Source organism: Argiope bruennichi, chromosome 5 (assembly GCF_947563725.1).
Source record: "Argiope bruennichi chromosome 5, qqArgBrue1.1, whole genome shotgun sequence".
Lineage (NCBI taxonomy): Eukaryota > Metazoa > Arthropoda > Arachnida > Araneae > Araneidae > Argiope > Argiope bruennichi.
In genome coordinates, this window is record NC_079155.1 from 51,021,812 (window position 1) to 51,037,549 (window position 15,738).

At 26.3% G+C, this 15,738-nt stretch overlaps 1 protein-coding gene across 1 annotated transcript; it reads left to right on the plus strand.

Moving 5' to 3' along the window:
• Nucleotides 1–68: 68 nt before the first annotated feature.
• Nucleotides 69–12,852, plus strand: LOC129969470 (39S ribosomal protein L37, mitochondrial-like). The gene is made up of 7 exons (XM_056084053.1): nt 69–375; nt 2,503–2,609; nt 4,857–5,091; nt 5,341–5,456; nt 7,784–7,963; nt 9,570–9,715; nt 12,465–12,852. The coding sequence occupies exons 1-7, from the start codon at nt 209–211 to the stop codon at nt 12,723–12,725; spliced, it is 1,212 nt and encodes a 403-aa protein (XP_055940028.1). The 5' UTR covers nt 69–208; the 3' UTR covers nt 12,726–12,852.
• Nucleotides 12,853–15,738: the final 2,886 nt, after the last annotated feature.

The window sequence follows — 15,738 nt, forward strand, 5'->3', positions numbered from 1 at the left end:
TATTTGGCGTTTCCTACATTGTTGGGTTTACGTTATTTTATTGAGAAAATATGAATTGGCAACAAATTCGTAATGTTTTTGTTGTGGTCCCTGAGTATATACTTAAAAGATAGAATATACGATTATATTATAGTTTACCGCTACTTGTTATTGCTTATCTTTTTAAATGTTTGTGGAATAGAAAGACATTTGCCTTTTCTGCTTCAAAATGCGTTTCTCTCATATTTTGAACCAAATAAATTATCACCGCCACTTTGGAAGAATTTGGAAGAGACAAGGACGCTTGCAGGCTACGGAATTGCAAGTTCCTGAAGAACTTAAAGAAATTGGTGTTATTATAAAGGATGCGAAAGAAATTTTATGGGAAAATAAAAAGTAAATAGCTTAATGTCTTATTATACGTTTGATCATTTGTACAGTAGTTTATGGTTAATGCACCTTGTAGGTTTGTGACAGATTTAATGAAATTTTGACTGTTTAATTAATATTTCTCACTTCAAAGCAATGATTTTGATTTTTTTGCTGTATAATTATCTGGTTGTATCATTTTCTTGATGAAATAATTAAAAAAATAATTGAATCCACTAGTATTTTATAATAGTGAATTGTTTTATCCTAAAGTCACCAGATATCTGGTTTTAACCCTCTTTGAGTTTGTATTTGATCCCCTTTTAAATTACACTATGGAAACAAGGTAAAGTTTGGATGAGTAAGAACAAAGGAATAGCTGAGGTTATAGTAAATGTTTACCAATGGACCTCATATACTTTATCTCTTGAAGATTTTTTTCTTTTTCAGTTTTGTAGATTTTAGATTTTAAACAGGAATGCTGTTGAAATTTAATGATTATACCTTGAAAAACTTCTTTAAACTTTTTTTAGAGAAGTTTTCTAAAAATGGACATTCTTTATTTTTAAAACTTTGCTTTATAAGTTTCATAGACTGAAATACCATTGAATCAGATAATGATAAATAGTTAGCAATACAATATTGCACCAGTCTGTTCCCATTTATTATATGGCTTTTTCCAAAGGGTAAATGGGAAGATTGGAAGGGAAACAAGTTGTTGCATGTAGATTTCAGCAACCTTAGTGCAAGTTAAAAGTGCAATTTTGAATTATATTTTTTATGTATTGCATAATTTTCTGTATAATTTGATTATTTTCTAATATTATGGTCAGTAAATATGGATTTTTGTAATTAAATTGTATATTTGAAAAATTCCTTTAATTCAGCAGTCTTCAAATCTGTATCAGTTGAACTATTTATAATTTATTGTACTTAAAAAATTATCTTTACTTTTTAAGAATGCATTTCATTAAAGTCTCACAATTCTGATGTAATAGAAGGAAGAAACTAAGTAAAGTTATTTATTTGGTTGTTTATTGTAATTTAAAATTTAATTTCCTCATGCATTTTTAATATATCCAGAACAAAATAAAGGAAGAAGAGAAAAGCTGTAATTCAACTGGACGTAATTTAAATATTGAACATATCTTCTTACTAAACATTTTATAATTTATAGGCATTTCAATGCTTGTATTGTCTGTATAGTTATTTTTTCAGATGGCTAAAGAACAAATTTTGATAATTTTTCTTTCTTTCATAAACTGAAAAGTAAACAAATATTAATATGAAAGTATTTAAAACAGGCTCTCTTTTGTATTTATTTAATATCTAGAAAACCAAAATTTGCTGGGCAGTTTTTTTTTTTTTTTTTTTTTTTTTGTAAAATTATGTTTTTTTAGAGGAAATATTTAGATATGGATCACATACTGATTACATATGAATATTTTTCAATTTTTCCTACATATGTACTATTAATTTAAATAAAAAAAATCATGAATGCACTTAGTTTAACATATTATTCAAAACAATCTGCTATATTACAACATTCATTTTACAGTTTATCTATCATTACTTACATTTTTGAACCTTTTACCATAGTGAAAGTGTGTCCGAGATGACCTTATATGACATTGTCAGCATGAGAGCAGATAGAAAAATGCTCTAATATTTTTTTTGCATAAATTTGCATTTTTTCAAGAAAGGCACCTATATATAAAACTTAAAAAACAAAAATATTAATTATAAATGCATCAGTAAAAAAAAAGCAAAACATGCAATTCGAACCAAGGACCCACAATGGTGCATGCTTTTTTCATGTTGTTTTGACTACTATACTGCACTGCCCACATTTCAAAGCAGAAGTTGAATATATTTGTTTTAATATTTAGTTTATAAAAAAAATATTTTTTTTTAGTGTAAAAATCACATATTTTCAGGAAAGATATATGTATAGATAAACTTAAAAAACAAAATCTTATCTAAATGTAAAATTTGATCCAAATTGTTAGAGCCATTTCTAAGATACACGAAATAAATAAATTTATTTATATAAAAGAATTGCTCATTTAAAGTTTTAAGATTATTATTATTATTATTTTGCTTAAGTTATTTTGTACTTTCAATTTATATATTAAGCATTTATATTTTCCTCAGGTTTCCTCCTGTGAAAGTAGTACCAAAGCCTTTACCTCTACCTCCCAGTGTTTTTAGTCAAAAAAAATATTTTTATGTGATGCATGGCAAAACGCAAGTGTCTGAAAGTAAGTGAATGCAATAAATCTAATGATTCTATTGACCTTTAATTTAATTGTTTTTGACGGGTTACTATATAAATATTACCCAGACTAGGCTATATATAGATTTTGCTATTTTTTTCAGAAAATTACATTCTAAGAAAAATTTATGCAATTATAACAAATGTTTTTAGCACCATTTTCTTTTTTGTTTTGAAATTTTATAGTTTGTCATATTGTATTAATCTTTTATTTTTAATTTTTATTCAGTTTACTTTCCACATTTATATTTATATATCCCAACTCCTTAATCTTATTTCAAGAAATATATCAAAATAAAGAAAATAAAATTTATTTTATTTATTTATACTTGCTCTTGTTAGAGTTATGATATTAGGCTATTGATAGAAGTGAATTTAGATTATGAAATTCTGAAGTATATAAATTTGCTTTTTGTATGCAGGGTGTGGGTGTGTGTATATATATATATATATATATATATTCAATCATATGAAAACAAGACAGAGTATATAATGAACATGGTTTGGAAGTTGGTAATGTTAGTAGGTTTGTGTATATAAGCAGCCTGTAATGGGATCAGGAAAAAGCAACATGAATGTTCACCACTGTATCATTTGTTTGTTAATCCTGCTTGAATTGAAGTCACTGAATTGTATGCGTTTTCAACATTTCTATGGAAACTGGGTGCTGACAACCACATGCTGACTGCAGAAGTAGTGTCAGGAAGTGAAACTCATGCCAAAATGTCTGCTGTGTATAGTGAATATAGTATGTTATGTGCCCTTGAGTGCAGTAAATGATATTGAACAATTGCAGTGCAATGATATATCATTGCAGCATCTGTAATCACAATGAAGAATACTATTTCCTGTCACATATTGTCATGGAAGATGAAACATGGTATCATCATTTTTAGTTGGAGAGTAGGCATCAGAGCCAACAATGAAAGCACATGGATTTATCCCCACTGAAAAAAATCCAAAATTGTGTACATCATCTGTGAAAAAGCCATGTTGGCCTTTTTTTCTTTGATTACAAGGTCCCATTACTAATTGATTTTTTTGCATTACTTGGCTCCACAATTAATATACAGTGGGCCGTGAAAACTTTGCAAAAATTGAGATTTACCATCAAATCCAAATGTCCTGGAATTTTGACAGATGACTTTATTCTATTGTAGAATAATTCTCACCTTCATGTTACCAAGGATATTAAGATTACACTGCAGAAGTTTCAATGGGAAGATTTTACACATCCTTCATACTGTCCAGATTTCTGTCCGTGCGATTACCATATATTTCTGAAGAAAGGTATCCATGGATATTAATTTGCTTTGGACAAACAGGTGCACACTTGCCGAATGACCATCTTGTCTTGCAGTGGAATAAATGTATTAATCGTTATAGCTGTTACTTTTGAAATAATAAATAACTTACTTACTTTTTTTTCTCATCTGTCTTGTTTTCATTTGACTGCCCTTTATATATAATTAAAAAAAGAAAAAAAGTACCTCGAGATTTGTTAAAGAGAAAGGAGAAGTGAGAAAATTTGCATGAGAAAATTTTTTTACCAATACTATTTGTATCAAGTTCATCAAAATTATTTTTTTTTTTTTGCACATTCTAATTATTGAAGGTTATTACTTTCTTTTATCACGAGAAATTAGGAATAAGAATGAAAAAGATAATATTATTTACTGTCTAGAAGATTTTTTTCTTAATGCTTTTTTTATTAAATGCTTTTAGGATAATTAACTTTAAATCTATCTTTTTCATTCCCTGCTTGGTTCTTCAAATTTGTGGCTCTTAATTTTAAAGTAATAATGAGTCTATATATGCATGTTTTTTTTTTTTTATTATTCTCATGTTCTAGTCTTCTCTGTCAAGATAAGTTATTTCATTCTCTAATTTCTAGGATTTTAAATCAATCTGTTTCTATTTCCAAACTTGTAAATCTGTATACATATACTTTTGAAAAAAATACTGTCATAAGTTATACTATTTCTTTTATCACTTCAGAACTTCATGGGAAGAATTTGTATTTCTGATTATAAGGTGCCTAAATAAAATAATTAAAAATGTAATTACATGTTGATTTTTACCTCATTGTATACATATATTAACAGACTTTTTTTTTCAAATATTGTTCCAGTTTAATTAGAATTAATTCTGCAAAATTAAAGAGAATTTTGAAAGATTGTTTTGTATTAATAGTGTATTGATAGTTATAAAGCTATTTCTTTCCTGCTTTTAGATGAAAATCAGACTTTAGCTTTGACAAAAACTTTGCCATACCAGGGTTTGCCTCCACAACTGACATCTTTAATTGGTGTAGATTCCTTACCTAATCAAGACCAGCTGGTTCAAACTAGTCTTTTGCAAGCCCAAGTATGGGATGGTGATCAGTACAAACTGCCCAAGTTAGTTGATCCTGAGAATCCTGGCTATAATTTTAGGAGAGTATATGGCACTCAAAATGATAAGAAAGTGTAAGTAAAACTTTGATATTCCCCCAGTTATGCAAATATTACACTTTTTTATTTTTTTTTTTTGTCCCTTAAATTTATTTTTGAACACTTAACTTTTCATGCTTATAAAGATGGAATGTTTTAATGTGCTAAAATTTCAAAATTGGGTACACTTGAGTCTTCTTGATGACATTATACCATTTTAATACTTTAAAAATTTGATTATTCTTTAATTATCAAATCATGCACTAACAATGAACTTTTTAATAGATCTGGACTCCTTGAAAAATTGATCTTTTTATGTGATGCTGCAGTTGGAAAATATCCTGCCTGTTTGAAAAGAGACAAAGTCATTAATGCTTTCTGTGACTTAAGCATTCACCGAAGTATGGGACTACTTTAATTTTTCCAAAATTTATGTTCTGCCAAATTTTTTACTGTTTTAAAAAATTGCACCCTTTTAAATATGGATTTGATTTTAGAACATTTGTATTCATATTGTCCATGAACTACTTTATCATTATTATTCATTTGATCTAAGTGTTTCTTCCCTTTTTTGCCTAAAAATTATATAAATTGCATAGCACTAGAATCACTCTCAATGAGAAAATTAAATATCATTGTTAACTATCAATTATACCTATATCTAATTTATATTTGATTTTGCAAAACAATGTATGATTTAATTAAAGAATAATATGAATATCTGTAATACTTAAAGGCAAGTATTTGAATGACCAATTAAGATTGCTATCTTTATAATTCTATTTGAAGACTCACTGTCTGTGTTGTTCTATTCTATCTTTGGTAGAAGCATAATTTATTTTTAAAAATATATATCCATGCAATTAAAATAAAAGGGACTTAAAAAAATATTTCCAAGTGTTTATATATTTTGAAAATATGTATCCATATATTGTAGTAAGATATTTTTCAGATTTTTTTTTTCTCAATAGTGTTTCAGAATTATGTTTAATTGTTGCTAATTTCAGCATTATATTTTATTTACTTTGATACAAAATCTGAAAGCATGATGAATAAAATAAAATAAAAAAAATATATTTATAATAAGAGTTGATTATAATTTTTGAAATTTGTGTTTAATAACAAAAAAAAAAAAAAAAAAAAACAATTTTGCATCATTAGTCATTTTATTGTTTTAAAGTTTTTTTTTAATGTTCTTGTATTGATCTTGAATACAGTTATATGAATTAGCTAAATAGTAAAGTTTGTTTGGAATAATATATATCACATTATATATTACTTATATATAATGTGAAGTAGTTGTCATTGCTTATATATATATATATATATATATATATATATATATATATATATATATATATATATATATATAATGATATTTTAAAATATAAATTAACCCTTAATTAATTTCCAAAGTTTTATCTTAATTCAGCCCATATTAACTTCATTCTAAAATATTTTCCTATTTCCTGATCCAATTCCACTTTTTCTATTTAATTAATTTAAGAGAAGCTTTGTAAGAATGCTTTCATCAGCGATTCCCACGCTCTGAGTGAAGGGATAAAAAATTTCTGACCTAAATAAAATCCTCTAAAAAATCCCTGTGTTTCCCTTATCAAAATGATATGTGTAAGAAATCCCTATCAGAATCCAATAGCATATAAGCACTGTGAAAATTATTTTTCCTCTCTTTTAGCTTTTTCTCATCTTGTGTTGTGTCGCTCTTGTGCAGCATTGTGAGCAGACATGCCTTGTCACACTCTATATGATAACAATTCAATTTAATGAACTTGATGAACACTTTTACAAGACTGAATACAGGGTTCTGCTTGCGAGAATCAGATGACTTCTTATTGACTGAGTTTAGTGATGACACAAGAACCGCCACAGTAACATATATATATATATATGTTACTGTAAAAGATCAAAATTAGAGAATGTCAATATTCTCCATTGAATGTTGACGGTATCGTATAGGTCTGTCAACAATCTAATATTTGATTATACATTTAAATTATTTTCACTGTTTGTTCATATAAGTTCTATTGAGAGGTGAAATGAGAGGTTGAGAAGACACAGCCAAAGAGACATAAGGTTGTTGGAATAATTAAAAATGTATAGAATTACTCATAATTTTTATGCAATTTAATTATTATTTTTCTTAAAATTTAGAATATATTATTCATTTTAGATTCAATGGCTTATTTTCATGTGCCTGTTACTTAAGCTTTCTCTTATAATGATATTTTAAATAATATTATTTAAAGAGTAGCATTTTTGTCTTAACATAAAGGAAGTGTTTTTATTTAGAATTCACCATTTGTGCATAATGAATGTTGACATTTACAATGAGAAATGCAGTTTCAACAATGAAAGTGAGAATAATAGCTTTTAGCAAATATTTAAGATTTTTATCAAGCGACTGTGAGAATATTGATATTCATAGGAGAGTATCCACATTGGCAGATATTGCTCTTTCACAGTAAAATATATTCATAATATTTTGAACTAAGTATGGAATAATTTATTTTAAAGCAATTGGCAAGATAACTTATTTTTAATTTTTCTTATGGATGATGTTCATATTAAAATAGTTGAGAATATTATAAATATATTTTACTGTGAAACAGCAATATCTGATGAAGATCAATATTACAGTATTTCATTTATTCAATTATAATATTTTGTTTGTTTATTTTAAAATTAAATATGTTAATTTTTGCTTCAGATGGATCCAGTGTGACATTTCAGATGCCATGTGAATTTTTAGTTACATCGAGTGAACCTTTAAAAAGATTTGCTTCTCCCAATCAAGTTGCTGAAACAGAAAGACTAGAAGTTCCGAACATTTTCCCAATCAAACCAACATTGGATCTTGATAAATTGGAAGAAATGCCTGTTTCTCCTTGTGAGTATCATTTGCTGATTTTTTCCCCCTCTATTGCTTTTTTTTTTAGAAAAGAATATTTAAAATTTTTTTTAAAAATATGAAAATTTTTATGGAGAAACAAATACATAAAGATTTCTTATCCCTTTTCGAATCAGTAGAGATGTCAAGAATTTAAAACTTGCTTTTTCTTACTTGTCTTTAAAATAAATCAATAGCCATTAATTACTTATATATTAAAGAATATTAAAATGTGACTTATCTTTTTTTTTTCCCTGGCGGTTTTGATTTTGGTTTTCCTAAATTTCATCTGAAATATTTTAGTATTTGCCAAGAGAATATTAAGATTAACATTAAAACACAAAACTTTATATTAATATATAATAATAAAATTTATAATAATTGATATATAATAACTTTATATTAATATACATTGATAAAAGCTATATCTCAGAAATTATGTTTCAGAACAAAATGGCATTACATTATTTAACATTTATTTATACAACTCACAGCATTTTAATGTGATAATCTGTCTATAATAATTAAAGTCTCATGAAAATTATGATGAAAAGTCACATAACATGCAATATTTATTCTGATTGGTGTTATTTAGACAAAAAAGAAAAGAGAGGGGGGGGGGAAAACCCAACTGTATTGAATGAAAAGATAAATTAAAAATTTTTTTTTTTAACCTTAAAATTATTTAGCTTTACTTTTTATTGTCCATTTCCACGCAACTTAACTGTCCATATTACAATAAGGCAAGAGTATATTATTATTATTCATTAAGCGATTAGTAGTTCAGTTAACACTGTAAAAGCAGTGAAATCCTTATAGCTTTCAAAACATATTTATTACTCCAATCAGCAAAGATAGCAAATCTGTTTGTTCTGTTTGTTTCAGAATTTGTTCCCTAATCAGGCCTAGGCTAATTCTTTTTCTTTTTTTTTTTTTCTTTCTTTCTTTACACCTTATAAAGGCTTAATGTTTTAATTCAGCATCATATTTGTATATATTTTCTAAAAACTATTTTTTTACACTTCACTTCACTGTTTATTAGCATGTTATGTTATTATTATTATTTTATGAGGTAGCATATGCAGCAAATTATAAATCTGCTTAAAATTTTTTTTATGGGAAAATAGAAACAGCTAATTCTAAAAAAAAAAAAAAAAAAAAAAAAAAAAAAGACATTAGAGAAAATTTATATGGATTGTTTTGAGAGAGGGGAAAAAAAAAAAATGTGGAAGAATATTACAAATTAGGAAATTAAATCATAGGCATTACAATTGTCTTTTTTGAAATTCTTTCATCATTTTGATTGCTTTTTGCTGTAATGATAACCTAAAATAATTACTTGAATATCAAAATGAGAATAAAAACTTAACTTATTATTAATCAAATATTTTTCTACCATCATTTGAAAATTCAAATATTCCTGAGTGTATGACATTTTAAATAGACCTTGTTACTTTAATACAAATAAAATATCTAGTTAAATACTGCTGCGGTTATTTATTTTTTGTGAACTCAAGAATTTATCAGATTTGAGAAAGGAAATTTCAATATTAATATTGTGGTTTGCCCAATTTTGTGTTGATAATCTTCTTTACTTTTTTCTTAGCCATTCCAAGATTCAATAACAGACATATTCATACATTATTTGTGGCACAGAAATCTTTTGATTTGTGGGAACCAAAGCAAACACTTGCTCAAGCCATAGCAGCTTGTTTTTCTTTTAGTGCAAAGGAGGCCAAAATGAAATATGGTGTAAGAACTTTTCATTCAAAATTTTTCTATACAACTTTGAAAATATTATTATTATATTATTTTTTTCCACTCAGATAATTTAATTTAACTTTCTTGAAAATAGTTGCATGTTAAAAAAAAAAAAGAAAAGACGAGAATAATACTGGAGTTTAGGAAGAATATATTTAAAAGTCTGTGAAATTATCTATTTAAAGAATCTTTTATTTTCCATTTATTATGAAGGTAGTAAGTTTATATGCATAGTCGATAGCATTGTATGAGAGATATTTAGCATAGTGGATTAAAATTTTGACTTTAAACTACTAATATGTTACATTTCCAAGAATGAACATATTGGAATAAGTGTAAAGTTGGTAACTTGGAAAAATTATACATTTTTTTTTCCTGCTATATTTGCTGTGTTATTTTAATTTCGCTAGGAAATTTTAAAACACCCTGTAATTTTTTATTCCTTTTAAAAATTTATATAGATTTTTTACATCTTTTTTAACATAATTAATTTTGTGATTATCATTTATGAACATTTGTGTGTGGGTGGATTGTTTATGTTTATTAAATAGTCTAATTAGTGTAACGGTTATTTATTAGAGCTATGTTTGCAAAACTGACAAGTTTGCAACATTAATTTCAAAAATATACTAAACACAGAAGAGATAAATGTTTTGCTGCTCGTTTGGCTCTTACTAAAACTTCGTAACTTACACTTTCTTCAGCTGCCTGAGACTGTTAATGATTACCAGCACTGAAATCAAAATGATTACTAACATCCATCCTAGCTTTAGTATGTGGCTTTTAAAACTAAATTTTGTTGAATTGCTGCCTTTACATAATTTATTTATGCCTTTTTAATATTAGTTTTAGAAATATATTTTTCTTATCTACATCATGACTTGAATAAAAAGGATAATATTACATTTCTGTTTTAAAAAGAATTATAGAATTTCCTCCCAATTTCACATTAAAAAAAACAAACTTATTCTTCGCTCTCTATTTTTTCTACTGACTCAGAATTTCTTTTATTGAATGATTATTTGCAGGCATTGTACCTATAAATAAAAAATTATTTGCATGTACTATACATATAAATAAATCATTATTTGCAGGTACTCTGCCTGTGAATAAAATAATTATATCAGGTTTTGTATCTATGGATAATCCTTCATTTTTATACTGTTTATCTAAGAAAGAAACAATATTTGCAAATTTAAAAATTAAAACATTTTTTGCTGGTATTATCAAATTTATTAATTCTTTTTTTACCCCAGAAAATTAAAACAATTTTCTTTTAATTTTTTAAAAGAGATCATGAAATTTAAGATTAATTAGTAGAATTTTTTTCTTTGTATTTTGTCAGAGATGATGCATTTGATTTTCATTTAATTGGTTTCAAATGTTGGTTTCATCTAATTTCTTAGAGACAATATATTAATAAACTCTTTTGATAATGAAATTGTCTTTAGCAAGTTACAAATAAAATTAAAGTTTCTGAAACCCTGGCTTTTTAGATGTCTTATTCATGAAAGATAGCTAACTTGAGGAAAGTTTAACATAGCATAGTAGAGATAGTTATTACATTATAAAACCATCATCAGCAAAGAACTTTGTAGTAATTGGAAATATAAAATGAGTACTTCAAAAGCTTTAAAGTATATTGAAATTACTGTTATTAAAATTTAAGGGAAATAGGGAGATTGAATAAATATCCTTGTTTTCTTTCTTGTCTGATACTTGTCCAAATGATTAAATTGGTGAAGCACCATATATCCATATATCTAACCTCACAGCATATATATATATATATATATATATATATATATATATATATATATATATATATATATAATATGCCATAACACTTTTTTTTTCCTGCCTTGTAGCAAACTATACGAATAATGTATTTAAAAAGTTAGAATTTTAACTTGTCATGTTTAAAAATTAATTGGGTATTTGCCAGTTATGTAAAATTAAATCAGTTCGTATTATTGAACCTATTAAATAGAATTTTTCCATATTAAAAGTCATATAAACCATCATCTTGTATTCTGATATACATTTTATCCTTAAACTTACAAGTGTTTGAATTTAAGAAGTAAGATATTCTACTCTAATGCCTTTAAGTTATTACTGTGGATAAAAAAGGTACCTAAAAATAACATTTTAACATCAAGATCGTGCATTTATTTTCTTTTCTTTTTGGAGATCATTCACAAAAGCCAAAATTTGTAATTACATAGTGTAATACCTATCAAAGTAAATTTACCATTTATGTATTTTCAGTTTCATTGAAATATGCATAAAAAAAAAGATAGTGTTATTAACAAATACTGTTGCTACAAATTGAAATTTGGAATTTCTTTGCAAAAATGGCGTGCAATCTATTTCAAATAAGTTAATTTCTGGCTAAAATATTTTTAAATAACACTATCTTTACTTTTATGCATATTTCAATGACACTAAAAATAGGTTCATTTGTTGCTAAAGAATTTGTAAATAGCACTGTATTTTCTTTTATGCATATTTCAATTAAACTAAAACTGCATAAAGTTTATTTATATTTTTAATGAATACAACATTTTATTAAAAATTTTTAATAAATTTCACTTAGCAGAATTAATAGAATATTTGATGATTCTAAAAGTTTCTTAAATTACCATATGTGTTTTTTATCTATTTGTTTAGAACAGTTATATGTAATATAAATGGAGATTTTTACAAAATTTTCTATAAATTTTATCCCTATTTTATTTAGGTGGATGTTAAAGTTTTACCTGAACCCATTAGCATACAATGTGTGTATATGGATCTCAAGTCATTTAATTTCTTGGCATATCAACTGAATACACTGGATCTGGGACACAATGATGGTGTAAAGAACCAAGTGTGGATTGATGAACCAACTACTTTGTATGATGAAGTATCTGAAACAAATCTCATTACAAACTATAACCCTGAAGTGTTCCCCAAAATGCTTGCACTTTATTTAAATGGTCTTCATAATTCATCAGTTTGAAATTGAGTTTCTGTTTGTAAATAAGTTAGGATCATCTTTATCAAAAGCCATTTGAGTTTTTGTTGTTTTCAAACTTTTTACAATCTGTTATTTATATAAAAAAAGTTTTAATATCTGAGTTGTGTTTTATTTTTAAGTAGTAAGCTATTAAATAGTCTTTATTTTTATACTCTGAAACTAGAAATGCTTTATTTACATTAATTTTACACTTTATTTTTAAAAATTATTTTTACCATTATTAAAAATGTTAAATTTTGTCATTTAATTATTGATAAAAGAATCAGTTAGGTTTTTGTTGAAAGTAATGCAGATTAATAATCGATAATGCTGAATTCAGTAGAACAATAAACTCGATATGCTTGAAATTGATCAAATTATTAGGAAAAATACCACTTAAAAATTATTGTTAAATTATAAAATCTGAAAAATGTTTGCATTCACTTTTTTTTAATGCGCCTTTAATGTCGGAGGGAAAAAATATTTCTGAACTATGCAGTAATGAACATAACTAAAAACAAAGTACTCTTATATTATTAAAATAAAAACAATAACAAAATTCATAACTTTTAGAAATTTTGGGCATAATGACATAAATTATGGTGCTCAAAATGTATCAAATGATATTTCTTTATGGAAGGTATAATTTATCTTTACATGCATTTGTTTGAAAATATATGGTTGCAATGTCCTGATGGTAAGATCTGAACAGAAATTGATGGATTTCAGATTCAGGATTTGATTTTATCAAATATTTGCTGTGTATGTAAGCTTAAATTGGATACAAAATGTAAAACACCCACTTGATGTGGTGTATAAGTTTGAAAATTGAGAAGGTGTTGAGACCTCATCTGATTAGTGAAGAGGTCCATGCTGAAGTAGCCCTCGTATTGCTTTGAAATGAAACTTTAAAATAACTTTACAAAACTGCTTCTGAATGTATTTAGAAGTATAGAAATGTGTAGCAATTAAATTGCAGCACAATAGTATTTAGTTAGTAATGTGGAAGCTTTGAGTGAAACATGTGCTGGATTGCATAAAATACAAATATTTAGGCTCGTAGGCATTTAATTATGTCTTTTTCTTCCCTCCACCCCCGCTTTTTTTTTGAATTACCAGATTTTGCATTATCCAAATTCTTTATTTCAATCCATCTCAATTTTTTTTGAAGACCTACTTATGGAGACATACTCCCTTTTTCTACATATTGGTTTATTTTTTCTTTTTTATGTGGAATAAAGACATGATGAGAATATTTTTTATTGAATGGAAATTATTCTTAAACTAAAGCTGACTGGGAAAATGAAAGTAAGGAGTATTAGTATTTTTCAGTATTCTGCTGTTGACTCGTACAATTACTTGACAAAAGTTATTAATACAAAAAAGTTGAAGTATGAATTCTGAGGGATGTATTGTAAAAAGAATTTATAAAATTTTTATTTGTATAGTTTTAATTAAAAAATATATCTAATCATAATGAGATCTGTGGCAAAATACAGAATGTTTATAAAGTAACGTTAAGTGTTCATAACTAAACATCTGGAAATCAATTGACCAAAATGTAAGAAATTTCCTTTGTATTCTTTGATGGACAACTTGTATATTCTTATCTTTCTAATTAAAAATGAAATATTTTGTATTTCATTGTAACTGTGTATTGTAGAACCTAATTCATGCATTAATTATCATTTAATTTCATGAAGTATATACACATTTGAAAGCTTAGGAAGATATGTATATAATACCAGTGGCATCTCATCTATGAGGGCTGCAGAGTTGCAGCACTTATGAAATTCTTTTTTAATGTTACAACTGCTTTTTTTTTATTGCATTTATTTATTTTACCATTCTGAGAGGTTGATGTTTTATCTTTTTTAATGACTTTTTTTACTTTAAAAGTAAAAGAAGGGGGAAAAAAGCAATAAAAAATGAGATGGGAAATATGAGACTACAAGTTAGCAATTTATCTGAAGACTAAAAGCAACCCTTTCTCCCTTTGAATTCAAAGACATTAGTATTGCAGAAAAGTCAGATCCATTTTGGTGATCCATTTAATCCGTTATTATTATTCCGAAAGGTCGCCTGTGTACTTCTAGATTTTTTTCGTCCTTTTTTTTAATTATTAATAGCTGTTTGAGTTGTGGCATCTATCCTTGTCGCCTTGATAGAAACACAACAAGTTTTATTAAATATTCATTTTCTTTTGCTTAAAGCCACTTTTTAAAGGGGAAAAAAATATACATGGGTAGTTTGGTATGCATTATTTGACAAGTATTATAGATCCGATTGGGCGAAGATAGAAGTATGTGTAGGGAGGATGACTGATACTTTTATCTGCTGAATTGCAATTTCAACATTCATATAATTTTCTATTAAAATATGAGGAAGACTACCGTGGTGTGGTGATAAGGTTTCGGCTTTGAGATTGGAGAGTTTTAGGTCCCAGACCCGAACCTATCAAAAAATCTCCATGTAAGTGCATCTGGTGCGCAATAAATCCGCCAGCTCCAAAAGGCGTCCCAGGTATCGCGATCGTTATCTGATCCCAGTTTAAAATTATAAGGTCAATCTCACAATCTCAAAATGCCCATATATATATATATATATATAAAACTGAAAACTACAAGGAATTTATATCGTATATTGGATATTTAATGTATTTGAAATGAAAAACCTTCAGATGTGGCTTTGAGCAAAAATTTTTCATTACTTATGAGTAAAGTTTATTAAGAAAAACTGCAATTTTTTTTTTTTTTTCAACATTGTTAAATTGAGTTTTCTGAATTGGTGAGTCTTCACTGCATTATACAGGAGAAATATGATAAAATGCTTATTGAAATTCGCTTTGCTTTATGTATTAAATTGGTTCATTTTTTTCCTTTATTTGAAGTAAACTTTGTCACTTTTACATTAGGTTTTTGGAAATTCTCAGCTTTAACATCCTAATTATTGTCAGTTCACATTGTGACTAATCATAAAAGTTATGTATTTTATTCTACTCCTTATAATACGATTA

What these genes read in the sequence shown, in the direction of transcription:
- LOC129969470 (XM_056084053.1), top strand. Translation starts at nt 209, where the DNA reads ATGCGTTTCTCTCATATTTTGAACCAAATAAATTATCACCGCCACTTT. An exon ending in CAAAACGCAAGTGTCTGAAA is followed by an intron (nt 2,610 to 4,856) that starts GTAAGTGAATGC and finishes TCCTGCTTTTAG; the next exon opens with ATGAAAATCAGACTTTAGCT. An exon ending in ACTCAAAATGATAAGAAAGT is followed by an intron (nt 5,092 to 5,340) that starts GTAAGTAAAACT and finishes ACTTTTTAATAG; the next exon opens with ATCTGGACTCCTTGAAAAAT.